This window comes from Barbus barbus (assembly GCF_936440315.1).
Source record: "Barbus barbus genome assembly, chromosome: 27".
Lineage (NCBI taxonomy): Eukaryota > Metazoa > Chordata > Actinopteri > Cypriniformes > Cyprinidae > Barbus > Barbus barbus.
In genome coordinates, this window is record NC_136755.1 from 8,191,895 (window position 1) to 8,204,983 (window position 13,089).

Consider the following 13,089-nt stretch of genomic DNA (forward strand, 5'->3'; position numbering starts at 1 on the left):
TGGTCTCTCTTTTTTTAAACAAATAACATTCACAGGGGATACAGTCAAAGTAAAAAAATACATACACAATCAGAATACAAAACAGTAATTACCTGAATTAAAGTAGTAACAAAAAAAAAAAGAAATATAAGAAAAACTAAATAAATAATAGTTACTATAAACATTTTAAAATAAATAATTTATAGAAAAATTAAAATAAACTATAACTAAAATGAAAAATTACACATAAAATGTCAACTTCAAGAAATACTCAGGAGGTAATCCTTACAACAAAGTAATAATTTTTTCCATCAATACAGTTGTTTTAACAGCTTTCTTATTAAGTGATGAGCAGAGGGATTCATAAAATAATTTCAAATCAATACAAAAAATCCTAAAATTAGGCATACAATCAGTAACTTTAGATTTATGAAGATGAAATAGGCCACAAAGAGTTAAGAATTTTAACAGATCATCCAGCTTCCCAAAACTAAAACAGTTGACAGAGGTCAGTTATGAATCATTGGTAATTCACATTTTTTAAGATTTAATTTTAATCCAGATGCCCTTGAGAAAAACTCTATGGTTTGGAGAATTTTTGGAATTTGGTCAATGTTGAATGAATATGGTTGTGTCATCTGCCAATTGGCTGATGACTAACTGTTTGTCAAATACGGTCAATTTTTCAAAATCAGAATTTTTTATAAGAATGGAGAGCATTTGCGCTACAGCAATAAAGAGCAGGGGAGAGAACAAGGGCAACCTTGTTTGATTCCTTTGTCAATTGAGAATCTTGGAGACATGCCATGTGGTAATATAACGGTGATATTCGTGTCTTTATAAATTAATTTAACTAGATCAACAACATTTTCTCCAAAACCAAATAATTCTAAAGTACGAAACATAAATGTGTTCGATCATAAGCTTTAAAAAAGTCTAGAAATAAAATGAAACCATCTTCAATTAAATACTTATGATCCAGTAAATCAAGCACAAGTCTTATATTAATGTGAATTGAGCGGCCTTTTATAAAACCGGACTGTCTCTCTGAAATTATCTGCGAAACTCTGGTTTTTAACCTGTTGGCATAAATATAGATTTTATAGTCATTATTAAGCAGGGTCATGGGCCTGAGATTGTCTATTAACTTATCTTTTCCAGGTTTGGGATGAGAGTGATGATTCCTTGCTCATAGTACTTGGAAGAATATGGGATTCAGATATTTCTTTTAACATGAATAACAAGGTCTTTAATATATTTCCAAAAACGCCTATAGAAGTTACTCGTTAATCCATCTGAACCAGGCGATTTGTCTAATGAGAAACAATTCTCTTTATAAAGATATTCTCTAAATACATTCAAGAACTGTCCTAAATGATACATCAGTCAGTTTTATATGGGCCCCAGCACATATAGGAATAAAGGGAAATGAAGAAGTGGATAAATGAGCAAAACAAGCATTACAGAGAGAAACAATAGAGATACAAGTGCCACTAAATCAGAGATTAAGGTTTTAATCTGGAATAAAGAATGGCAAGTTAAGGGAGCAATGGGGAAAAGGGTAGATTCCTTTATAGTTTAATAAATAAACCAAAATATAAAGTGTATAGGAAAGTCAAGGAAAGAGGAGCTCATCTATAACAGAATATTATTAGGGCACTCAAATTTAAATAATAGAGAAACATCCAAATGGATTATGTGAATACTGTAATGTTGAAGAAACAATACCTCATGTATTTATTGAATGTAGGAGAACAAGAAAGAGGAAAAATGACAGAAGAATTAAGGAAAAATGGAATTCAGGATCTAAATTTGAAGGTTTTAATAAAATGGTCAAGTGAAGTAAATAATAAAGCCTTCTATGATTTTATTAGAGACGGGATTGATAAATAGAGTATAAACTCTGTTCCACACAGAAGGTGGAGGTAATGCATCTATTTACGTTGGTTGCCAGCCGCCGATAAAAAAACAAGAAAACAAAATGACTAGCATGTAACCGTTAAAAGATTTACAAAAACTAAGAATAGACGATAAAGTTCAATTATTATCAATCATTTCTTTTTTTAACCTTGCCTTATACACAGAGGCACTGTCATGTCAGACTAGAAAAGGGCTCTGTCCAAACAATAAAATTAGAAGCACACAATTCCCTAGAATATCATTATATGCTTTAACATTAAGATGTGTACTCATGGAAATGACTAAAGTAGTCAAACCTGTTCATTAGAAGGGGGTGACCCAATACTTTTAGACTTTTCCATCACCTATTTTTTGGTCATTTGCAGCCACCCTCTGCTCCAGCCTGGCCCCCCCATTTAGCATATGCTGCATCGGCCGCATACAAATTATGTCGGGATCCAGTCTTTTCTGTGAGGGTGTTACTTTTCTTCATTACAGTGTCCTGACCATCCTGTTATGTGTATTGCTTGACCAAATTGATTTTTGTGTGTTTTCAGTTGCAATGTCCTGGCAATGTAATATTAATTCACAACAAGAAAATTACAGTTGGGACAAAATCTTTTTAATACGGCTTTGTTGAATTAGTAACATACGGACACTAAAATTGCACTACAATAAAAATGACAAACATGTTTTCTTACTTTCCTCATCCCGCCACAGTACTAATTCATGAACATGTTTTGTTTGTATTAACATTAATCACTCTTAAAAGCCATAGATATGCTAGACCTTCACTTGGCATTATTGTCTGCTCGCGTGTAGTAAAAGACTTTTAACCTGTAAAGAAAAACAGAAAACTGTAGTGTTTGTGCTTTTATGTGGTATAAAGAGGGAAAACTCTGTCATCTTTACAAATGAAGATGTTTTGAAGAGCGCTGATGTTTTTAACAACATCATTAACCGCTTTCCACTGTCAGGTTGAATGGTTCTAAGAACAGTAAGGAATGGTTAGTTAGATTTCCACTTGAGCCGAACAGTGCTGGTAGAATGAGTGCAGTGACGTCGCCACTCAGGATGGGTCACTTGTTTGTTGTCTGATTCTGGCTGCTAGTTTCCATCTGTAGCTGGTCAAGCACACTATTTGAGTGAAGCAAAAGGAAATATCTGATCATCCTCCATAACAGTCGTATCTATCTCATACCGCATGTAAACACTTGCATTACCAAGGCAATGACTGACACGTTTGCATTACGAGCTCTATTGTCAGGCCCACAGTGGAAAATGAAACCATATCTTTACCGGCTGGGCCAGATCAGCATGGAATGAAATGGTTCGGCCCGACGAAAAAAAAAAAAAAAAAAAAGCGCACACTGACTTGAATGGAGAATTCAGACAAAAAAAATTCATATCTTGTTTTGTTTCACAGAAAAAATTAAATTAATCATAGAGGTTTGAAATGACACGAGGATGAGAAAATTAAGCCCAGTTTAGACTACACAATTTTTTTTGGCGTTACGACCAGATTACACGATTTTGACTCTAAAATCTTGTTGTGTCGTGACCAAGAAACATGTCAGACTACATGTTTCTACCCGAAAACTACTTAAGAAAACATCATAAATACAAGAGTATTATTGCCATAGCTCCACGAACATTTCCTCCATTGTAAAATTACACCTAGGACGACTGATATTGTGCTCTCTTTTGTTTTGGCATGTTTGAAAGCATGTACGAAGGCGCTTCTGTGCTCCTATTGGCCTGTGTCGGAACTTGTCGTGGACGACAGAAAAAAAAAATTCAACATGCTTGACTTTGTGTTGATGTTGTGAAGCGTCGCAAACATGGCATCGGCTGTCGTGCACTATGACACACTACATGAGAAAAAAACGATTGAATCTTGCATCCTGACGCCCATTGTCGTATACGAATCCCCACAACACCCTTGGTCAAGCAAATCGTGCCAAAATCGGTCTAAAATTGTGTAGTCTGAATGGGGCTTATAGAATTTTCATTATTGGATGAACTGTTGCTATGAGAGAGTATGAAGTTATTCATTCTCTCCAGGCTCAAATGCTTTGGCAGTATTCGGCCTGCACATTGACAATTCTGAACAATTCTGAAGCAACGATACGGTTATTACATACTGTTTACAAAGACGTACATTTTTACCTAATGTGCACTGATAAATTGTGCACAGTAAACCTATAAATGTGTATTAAGAAAGTAAATAGGGTTAATTCTGATTTCATTAACACATTTAAATGTGATCTAAACCCCATCCCCAGCACCACCCTCATTGTTTCGCTGCATTTCCAGATAATTTTGGGCCGTGGTTCTTCCGTGTTGCTCCTTCAGGTGGCGGCGTAGAGCAGGCTTGTGGGCAAAGCTGACGTGGCAGTACGCACACACATGCGGGCGCTCTCCACTGTGCAGGTTCATGTGGTCGCACAGTGTTGACTTCTGAGTGAAGGTCTTGTGGCACAGGGGGCAGCAGTGGAGCTTGGAAACTCCACGGTGGACGATCATGTGGCGATTGAGGTTACTGGAGTGGCTAAAGTGCTTCCCGCAGCATGGACACACGTATAGCCGGTGTGTTGACAGGGAATGCATGGCTAAATCCTGTGTTGAGGAAAACGCTAGTCCGCACTGCTCGCACACCACTGGTCCCGCTACGCAGGACGTGGATCCCACCACTGCCACGGACTCATCAGCAGCTCCATGTTCATTTGTATGTGTCCCGACTCCCATTCCCTCTTCCCCACTGGAAGCTTCCACACCAAAGTGTGCAGGACCTCCATCAGAGCCAATCTCTTCTCCTTGTCCCTCTCCAGGCCTGTACTCAATGCGGATGGTGCCGTCTGCGAGATGCTGATTGGACAGGTAATCAGCCCCAAAGTCTGCTCCAAAATTGCCCATGATCTCATCAGGGGTCGGGAACCGCCAAGCCTCCTGATAGTTACCTAAGAGCTTGCGATCCTTGTAAGTGTATCGCTTCCTGTGTTTAAAGCCTCTGCCTCCCCTGTGCTCTCCGTGCCGTCGTCTCCAAATGCGACCTGCTCCTCTGATGCCGTTGCCTTTGGCTCGCCCTTCCATATTGGGCTCCTCTATACCTGCGTCCAGCAGACCTTGGTCATCCAACACAACAACAGCTTCTCTGTCTTCCTCCTCAGCACCAGAGGTCTTCTCTGGGTCTTGATGTTCATCGTTGATCTGCACCTGAAAGACATCACTCTCAGGCCCGTCCTCTCCCTCGAAATGACAAGATGCATCGGATCCTTTAATCTGTTATGGTGAAAACATAAATTAGTAAACCACAACTGAGCAAACTACCAAATTAAGTGCTGATATGACCCTCTTTGATTTAGGACTGCCAGCAATACGCAGTAATATAGCAACCATGTTTGATTTTGCTAGCAAATATCGCAATAATTTTAATGCAGTTTGCATTTAGCTATTAAATTTCCAGAAGACCATTTTTAAAAATTCTCAGACCCTTCTCCCTCGTCTCAAAACCAGCAATTATGCTAACAATGTGAAATATTTTAATAGTGTCCTTTTATAAACTTCAGTTGCAAAAACAGTTAGCTTGAGAGTTTGAATGTTAAAGTTACATCTTTTGTCACTGTTAGCATATGCGGCAAATCCAACAGATATTTACATGGTGCATGGTCAAATCGCTGTCATCTTTGTGAGGGATGTTGGAGAGTTCGGCATCGGCAGCCTGGAGCTCCTTTCCTGAACTATGAGGATGCAGTGACGCGGTATCAGAAGGGGAAGAAATGGATCCCAATGAATGGGTACTTCCACTGACAATCACTGGCATAGACTGAGGGTCTTCTGATTTCACAGTCTGAATAATTAATGAGAGAAACAGAGAGAGGAGGACAAACATAATGCAAGTAAGAATTGTACGGTTAAACTACATTTTTTGCTTTATACTACTTTTTATAGGTACAGTTCATCCAAAAATAAATATTCCGTCGTCATCTATGTGCATATTAAAGTGCCTTTTTTTACTAAAATGAATTAAACAATCAGCATAGGTTGTCAAGCCCCAGCAAATACCAAAAGAGCCATTGTCACAAAACAATATTATGTCTTAAGACAATTTGGAATGCAAATCTCTGATCACATGGACCCCTTTTACGGTGTTTTTCAGTGTTGTCTACTTGTCTTTTTTTGAAGCATGGCACTATGATTTTGAGAGGCATTCTGTCTCTCAGAGTGAACAGTAGCTGTAGTGGGCCTTTGAATATAATCTACAATGCGCTAGCATGCCTGGTCTTCAATCAGCCAAAGAGGACTCCTGATCTCAGTCCACTAGCTAACTCAGAGCGACTTTTATTTTGAAATCGCGATGTAGAACAAATCGCATGTTTAGAAATATGTTGATGTATTCTCCTGTGTTGGCATAGATTTGTAAATGATTTACATTACAAATCTACACAGATAGATTTGTAATGGTAAAATCACTCTGGACCCCTCACATCCAGCACACTCCCTCTTTGAACTGTTACCGTCTGGTCGACGTTACAGAGCTCTGTGCACCAGAACGACCAGACACAGGAACAGTTTCTTCCCTCAGGCTATCCATCTCATCAACACTCAACAATAAACGTGGAACACACAACTAATACACTATCCATTCACCACACTCACTTATTTTATTTTTATTTTCTCATTTCTAATTTGCACATACTTGACCTGTACATACATAGTTGTCTATATTATATATTGTGTTTTTGCTGCTTTGTACATTGCCTATTTGGTCATTTGTATATTATTCTTTTATTATCTGTGTCCTGTCCTGTTACTGTCTTTCTGTTGCATTGTGGAGCTTCTGTCACTACAACAAATTCCTTGTATGTGTAAACATTCTTGGCAATAAAGCTCATTCTGATTCTGATTCTGAGATAACACACACCGTTTTCCCAGATGAACGTTAAGCAACCCAAACTCCAGCATATGCTGAGCTGCAGACGCATTTCACGCTTGTAAATTAAAACAGTGCAACACAAAGCACGTCAGACTTTATATGCGTTCCCAAATTAAACTCAAACGAACAGCACATGCAATAAAAGACCGAGCAATATAATGCAAGCTGAAATACCGCGAGATCTCGTGCGCTCCCAAAAGCCAGGAGAAATGGTAATAATTAACACACGCAGCATTGTTAATTTTGCGTGAACATATTGTTTTTTATCAAAAACTAATATGAACACTAATTTCATGTATACTGCCTTTTAAAATTTCAAGTACCTTTTCATAAATATGGCTGTTTTCAAGGGTTTTCCAGGACTTAAATTTCAAAAAGTCAAAATCCAGTACTTCAAGCACTTTAAGCACCTTGTACGACCCTGGTTTATTGTAGGAGCTAGACGACGTATGATTACGTGTTACGGTATAGTAGTGGTGTCCCAATTCTTAGAGGAATATTTTCACCCCTACCCCTTGCCACTCTGTTTCAAGGGACGAGGGGAAGGGATAGGCATCTCCCATTATTTGCATTAACCCTTTTTCGCACAGTCAAAAACCACCTAAAGCGAGCATAAAAACCTTTTTGCAAATTAAGGGATTTCTTTTCGAAATTTGGCATTTCCATCACTTGTTTCTGATGCGATACTTCAAAATGTCCAAACCTTCACCCCTCCTTGCTCCTCTTTGATGGAATGAGCTATCAACCTCCTCCCAAACTGCTGAGATCAGGGGTGAACAGCTTTGGTCCCCCACAGTCCTGCAATTGGTGTATTTCCACTGCATGGTACCGCAAGGTACGGTTCAGTATGACTCACTTTTGGGGGATTTTCCACTGGGTACAGTACCTAGTACTTTTTTTTTTAATACCACCTCAGCCTAGGTTCCAAGCGAACCGTACCGTTACCAAAATGTGACGTGTAAACTCTGCTGATCACTGATTGGCCGGAGAAAATCATCACTGCCTGCGTCGCAGAACTTGGGGCACGAGACACAACAGATCCGCTAGATTTAAATCAGCACAGCCAGCGAAGGGTCGAACGCAAATATTTTGAATGAGCGCACCTTTCTTTTAACAACCAAAAAATGGCTGTTTCGTGGTCTGCTGTTCCTCAGATGTTCCTCTGTGGATCCAGCGAGAGCTTGATGGAGCGATGTGGAATGAAAAAGTTTTTCAGGAGTCACAGCAGTACAGGCAGCGCAACTATAACGACACGTGAATAATCCCGCCCTACTCTAAAGCGGTACTAAACTGCAGTGGAAACACAAAGCCGAACTGAGCCGTGCTGAACCGTACCGAGCAGAGTCGTAACACGCAGTGGAAAAACGCCAAATGTTTTGCTCCAACCCTAATCAAACACACCTGAACAAGCTAATCAGGGTCAAAGGGTTACAAAAGCTGCGGGTGCGTCTCAATCAGCTCCCTTGTTCAGTAGTCAGGGCACTGATCAGGGAGTTGGCCATTTTAAGGGCTGTCTCAATCACGAAATCCTTCCAGTGCACTGGAACATTCGCTCCCTGAAAAATCCCACAATGCAACGCAAAAACTAGGAAGCATCGGCGCTCACTATGCTCCATTAACGGAAATTTCTGAAGCGCAAAAACAAACCACACGAGCCAGCTCGATAAATAATGACATGTGATAGAAGATTTGAAGAGACAGACCGGATTTAGCATATTTCAACATAAAAACACATAGCTAGACAGGCGATGATCATTTATTTAATATTTATAATTAAAATTCGGCTGAAATGTTGTTAAGAACATGTAACAGAACGATGTGTTTAAAGAGAATACAAAATAATATCAAAAAGAGATCGGTCCTGCCTGTCGTTTATTAATTTAAGCGGTGACGTTCTACAATGTTGTCCATTGACGCTGTACGTAGTCATGCCACTGGAATTCAAGCGATCACTGTCCCAACGTGCAGAGAGTCAAGGAACTTACCAGTGACCGAATTCATGTACACGATCTACTGATTCACGAGCTCGGGAGCTGATTGAGACGCACCCTGTGTTCCACTTAGCTTTTAGACACACACTCGCAAACTTCCCCAAACACTTCCCCCGGAGGAATCCTCACCACCATTTTGATCATTTTTCCATTTCATGAAGTGGATGAGGGAAGTTTATATGGACAGGGTCTTGACCCCTCAGTTTTGAACGAGGGAGTTAGTCTACTTTTTTTGTACATTTCAGGCAGCTCCATAGACCACAATAGACCACAATGCAACATGATTATGACATTACTTCACATCATGTTTGACAAGTGTTTGAGGTTGGGATACTCACAATGGGGCTGCGACTCCGGGGCTGCATGTACTGGCTCAGGGCTCCTCTGCATTTCTCCACCACATGCTCCATCTGCAGGTAGCTGGCTGCAGTCAGGTAGTTCACAATCTCTTTGGCACTGAACTGCAGCATCCCTGTGTAACAGGACTGGAGGAGCTCACATACCACCGCTGAGCTGTGCAACATTGACACCTGCTGGATAGACAAATTATTTGTTGACAATCAAAGCAACAATTGATTTTCAAATTTAAAGTTGCAGTGAAATGGAAGTAGCAACAGATCTTCCATGTTGTGATGTATATCAGAGTGGAACTGATTATTGAAGCAAGAAGAAAAACGTAGGGTGGGGCCTTGGCTTTAAACATTGATTGCTGATTGGAATTTTCATTTTTGGGTGAACTAACCCTTTAGTGGGTGTAATGGTTTTTATACTGACCGAGCCAGTAACTGATTACATGTAATCTGGATGACGTAATCAGATTACATAAATTAAGTACTAGTAATTAAATGAAATTACATTTGAAAATACTTATAATCAGACTGCAGTTACTTTTTCATGGATTACACAATTACATATTTACACAATAGTAATAATAACAATAATTTATTGATTTTCCCTAATTTCTCTTTTTCCTCTTTTAAATGTTCATTTCTAAAATACCCTACAAGCTTATATACACTCAGAAAGTCTTCCAGTTTTGTGGACATTCACACAGATCAGTTTTTAGTCAGGTGGCTGCACAGCATTTGACCACTGGATTTAGAAAAATCATTTCAGGTTTAAGAAGTGTTTCAACATTGCATCAACTACTGATGAACACATTCAATTTTATTTGAATTACCAATCAGGTGGTTATTTTACCATAATCACACATTAAAATGCACAAATTCACCAACTTTTGTCAGATGACCCTCTTTCACTGAATATATTTTTATTTGAAGTACCCTGAGATTTTAAAATAATAATTTTAATAATGAAGTATAACATTAGCATGTTCACAGTTCTCAGACGGTGTTTTATGGTCACATGACATGCAGGTAAACAAATAAAATATTCATTTTTTTCAGTAAGTTTTTATATGATTGATTTTGAAATTTGTTTTAATTTGACATTTTTATGATTTAATTATTAGCTTTTTATTAAACTAATAAACCCTCTCCATTTCCTTCACAAGCTCCAGTTTGGGAAACCTTGATGTAACAATGTTTAATGCACTTCATGTTGTTGATAACAACGAACAGAATATATTTTCTGACTTTGTATTTTTATATCAATATGGTACAAGATTATACTATTTAAATCAATGTGATAAACAAATTAGGACAAAAGTAATCTAAAAGTAATCTGATTATATTACCTGAAACGTGTAATGTAATGGATTACATTACTAACTACAATTTTTGTCATGTAACTTGGAATCAGTAACGGATTACAATTAGCAAATAATCTACCCAGCTCTGCGAGCAAATTATATTTTCTATTCCCCTAACCCCAACACAAAACATAACCATCACACAAAAAAAACTTTAATATGCTTTTAAGTCATTTGGTTCACAGACTGTTTATGTTGTAATACACAAGCACACACATTTTAGCTTCACAATGACCCACCTTTAAGCTAAATCCAAAAAAACAACACAATTTTAGCTTTAGAATAACCCAAGAAGTCCGTAAACATGGACATGGATTTCTACACACCTTAAAGAAATAAATAGCAGTGAGGTCTTTCTGGACATTTTATATTTAGAGAGGAGTGTGTCGTTGAATGGGCCGGTGGTGGAGCTTATTTGTAACTACATTGTCTTACTTTCTCAATTTATGCATAAGGTCTAGTTTATGAACCACTACAGTTTATAATTTTTTTATTTTAGGATAAAATAAAATCTGAAATCACTAACACAAATAATAGAAAATGTGAAGTTTAATGCAATATCTTCAGGGTGTTTGTGACACTATTTATTAGCGTTCATCCACTAATACAGACCACAGCAGGTCAAATGGTTTGCTTCTGATGTTGCTGTAACATAGTGACTCTGATAGCATGAGAAGCCCCTCACCTGTAGCTCTGATGATGGGTTCAGAAGAAACTGGTCCCTGAGAAATGCAGAGCAAGCAGCCAGAACGACCTTGTGACCCCTGAACATGCGCCTGCCTCCCGCCACGATGGTAACATCACAGAAGTGCTGCTGTGTCCGCAGGAAGTTCATGTTACTCAGGGCGGTGTCTCCATGCCCAGGCAAACGGAAACTCACCACACTCACATCCATGGTTTTACTACACATAAAACAAACAACAACAACAAAACACCTATTTATTTGATATATGAATAAAAACTTATATCTACACTTAAACACATAATGGAGTTTGTTACTCTTAATTTCTGAACAGTAAAAAACCTTGAATATTTCAGTTATTGTTGTTATATGGAAATTGCATATTAACATATGCCCATGAATATTCTCATAACGCCTTAAATTCACATTTAGAAGAAATAAGAGGCATAACAGTCCATTATATGAGTTCTGTATGATTATTGTCATGGTATGTTTAACGTTACATCGGTGTTTAGCTAAAGTAACGTTAGCTCACACTAGCGTCTTTTGTTTCAGACTGTTTAACACACTGTCCTCAATACAATACAAACACTTCACCGATCTGATAAACAACATGAACTTACTTGAATAATTTATTGAGGAGAAATCAATAATCCTAAAGAAAACACACGAATTTATCACATTTATAACGTCTAGAGATCAATCCAGCTCCATCCACAACCCTGGACGAACTAAAACACTCGCGTTGATCTCGTTTACAGTAGTCTGCTGTCTTTATGTGTCTGTTTTCGGTCATTCCTACTATACATTTTCTGTAGTGGTCCGTGTGTTTTAAAACAATTACAGCTAAAATTCGTAGAATGAAATGAAGTAAGAAAAGTTAAAAGGAAATTTCGAATCCGAAAGATGGTTTTCAAAATAAAAGTCCCGTCTAGACAACATCTACTGTTCACAAGAGCCAGTCGCCTGTTTGTTTACTATACAACGCGCTTGCGTATTAGCAAAACAGTTTATTCGGTTAAACACGATTATAAATAATAATAATAATAATAATGAAATGATGCGGACTGATGCTTCTAAAAAAACATATACCATCGATTAATGATTAGCACACATTTTTTAAAAATCAGTTTATGGATAAAATGACTGTTCGATTGCATTTGATCACTTATAGATTTTGTAATTTTAAAATTTAGATTGTCTCGGAGTTTAAACATCTTTAGAGTGTCAAAAAGCCTTTTTTTTTTTGCTTACATGATAATTTGTATCCAGCAGATAACCACGTGGTGGCGCTGTGAATTCAGAATTGGCCTCCAATAAAATAAATAATTTGCAAACTGATACAGAGAGAAAAATTAAGGTGACTGGAACATGAAAAAGATGAGACATATGCCGAAGCCCCAACTCGAGTAGGCCTACTGACTCTTGCATTTGGTGTAACATACATTTCCAAGTGCTTTGATGGTTGACAATTTTAAAAGAGATAAAATATGAACCTTCAGCAAAATGGCCCACGATAATGTAATTAATCTAATACACTTACCTTGTCTTATGCCCTCAGGAAGGCCTGGCATCTCACAACATGTTAATATAATTCTTAATATCATTGATTACATTTATGTTACTACATGGCGTAACACTTTTTGACACTGATTGAAGACTATACATACACTGATCAGCCACAACATTAAAACCACCTGCCTAATATTGTGTAGGTTCCTCTCATGCAGCCAAAACAGCTCTGATGCACTGAGGCATGGATTTCACAAGAGCTCTGAACATGTTCTGTGGTCTCTGGCACCAAGACATTAGCAGAATATCCTAGACGTTATGAGGTGGGATTGGATTTGTGGGTCCAGCACTTCCTATAGATGCTCAATCGAATTGAGAT

At 38.0% G+C, this 13,089-nt stretch overlaps 1 protein-coding gene across 2 annotated transcripts; it reads right to left on the minus strand.

Annotated features, from left to right (window-relative positions):
* Positions 1-2,480: 2,480 nt before the first annotated feature.
* Positions 2,481-12,126, minus strand: LOC306846934 (zinc finger and BTB domain-containing protein 6-like). 2 transcript variants are annotated; one of them, XM_079380642.1, is made up of 5 exons: positions 11,822-12,126; positions 11,202-11,418; positions 9,144-9,338; positions 5,537-5,728; positions 2,481-5,160 (listed from the first exon to the last, which is right to left on the minus strand). In XM_079380642.1, exons 2-5 carry the CDS (start codon positions 11,409-11,411, stop codon positions 4,147-4,149), a joined length of 1,611 nt encoding a protein of 536 aa, XP_079236768.1. In that variant the 5' UTR covers positions 11,412-11,418; positions 11,822-12,126; the 3' UTR covers positions 2,481-4,146. The 2 variants fall into 2 exon arrangements, with proteins under 2 accessions (XP_079236768.1, XP_079236769.1); XM_079380643.1 differs by lacking the exon at positions 5,537-5,728 and having other exon boundaries at positions 2,487-5,160; positions 11,822-12,064.
* Between the last annotated feature and the right edge of the window lie 963 nt (positions 12,127-13,089).

What these genes read in the sequence shown, in the direction of transcription:
- LOC306846934 (XM_079380642.1), bottom strand. Translation starts at nt 11,411, where the DNA reads ATGGATGTGAGTGTGGTGAGTTTCCGTTTGCCTGGGCATGGAGACACC. An exon ending in CCCGGAGTCGCAGCCCCATT is followed by an intron (nt 5,729 to 9,143) that starts GTGAGTATCCCA and finishes TTAATTATTCAG; the next exon opens with ACTGTGAAATCAGAAGACCC. An exon ending in GCGATTTGACCATGCACCAT is followed by an intron (nt 5,161 to 5,536) that starts GTAAATATCTGT and finishes TCACCATAACAG; the next exon opens with ATTAAAGGATCCGATGCATC.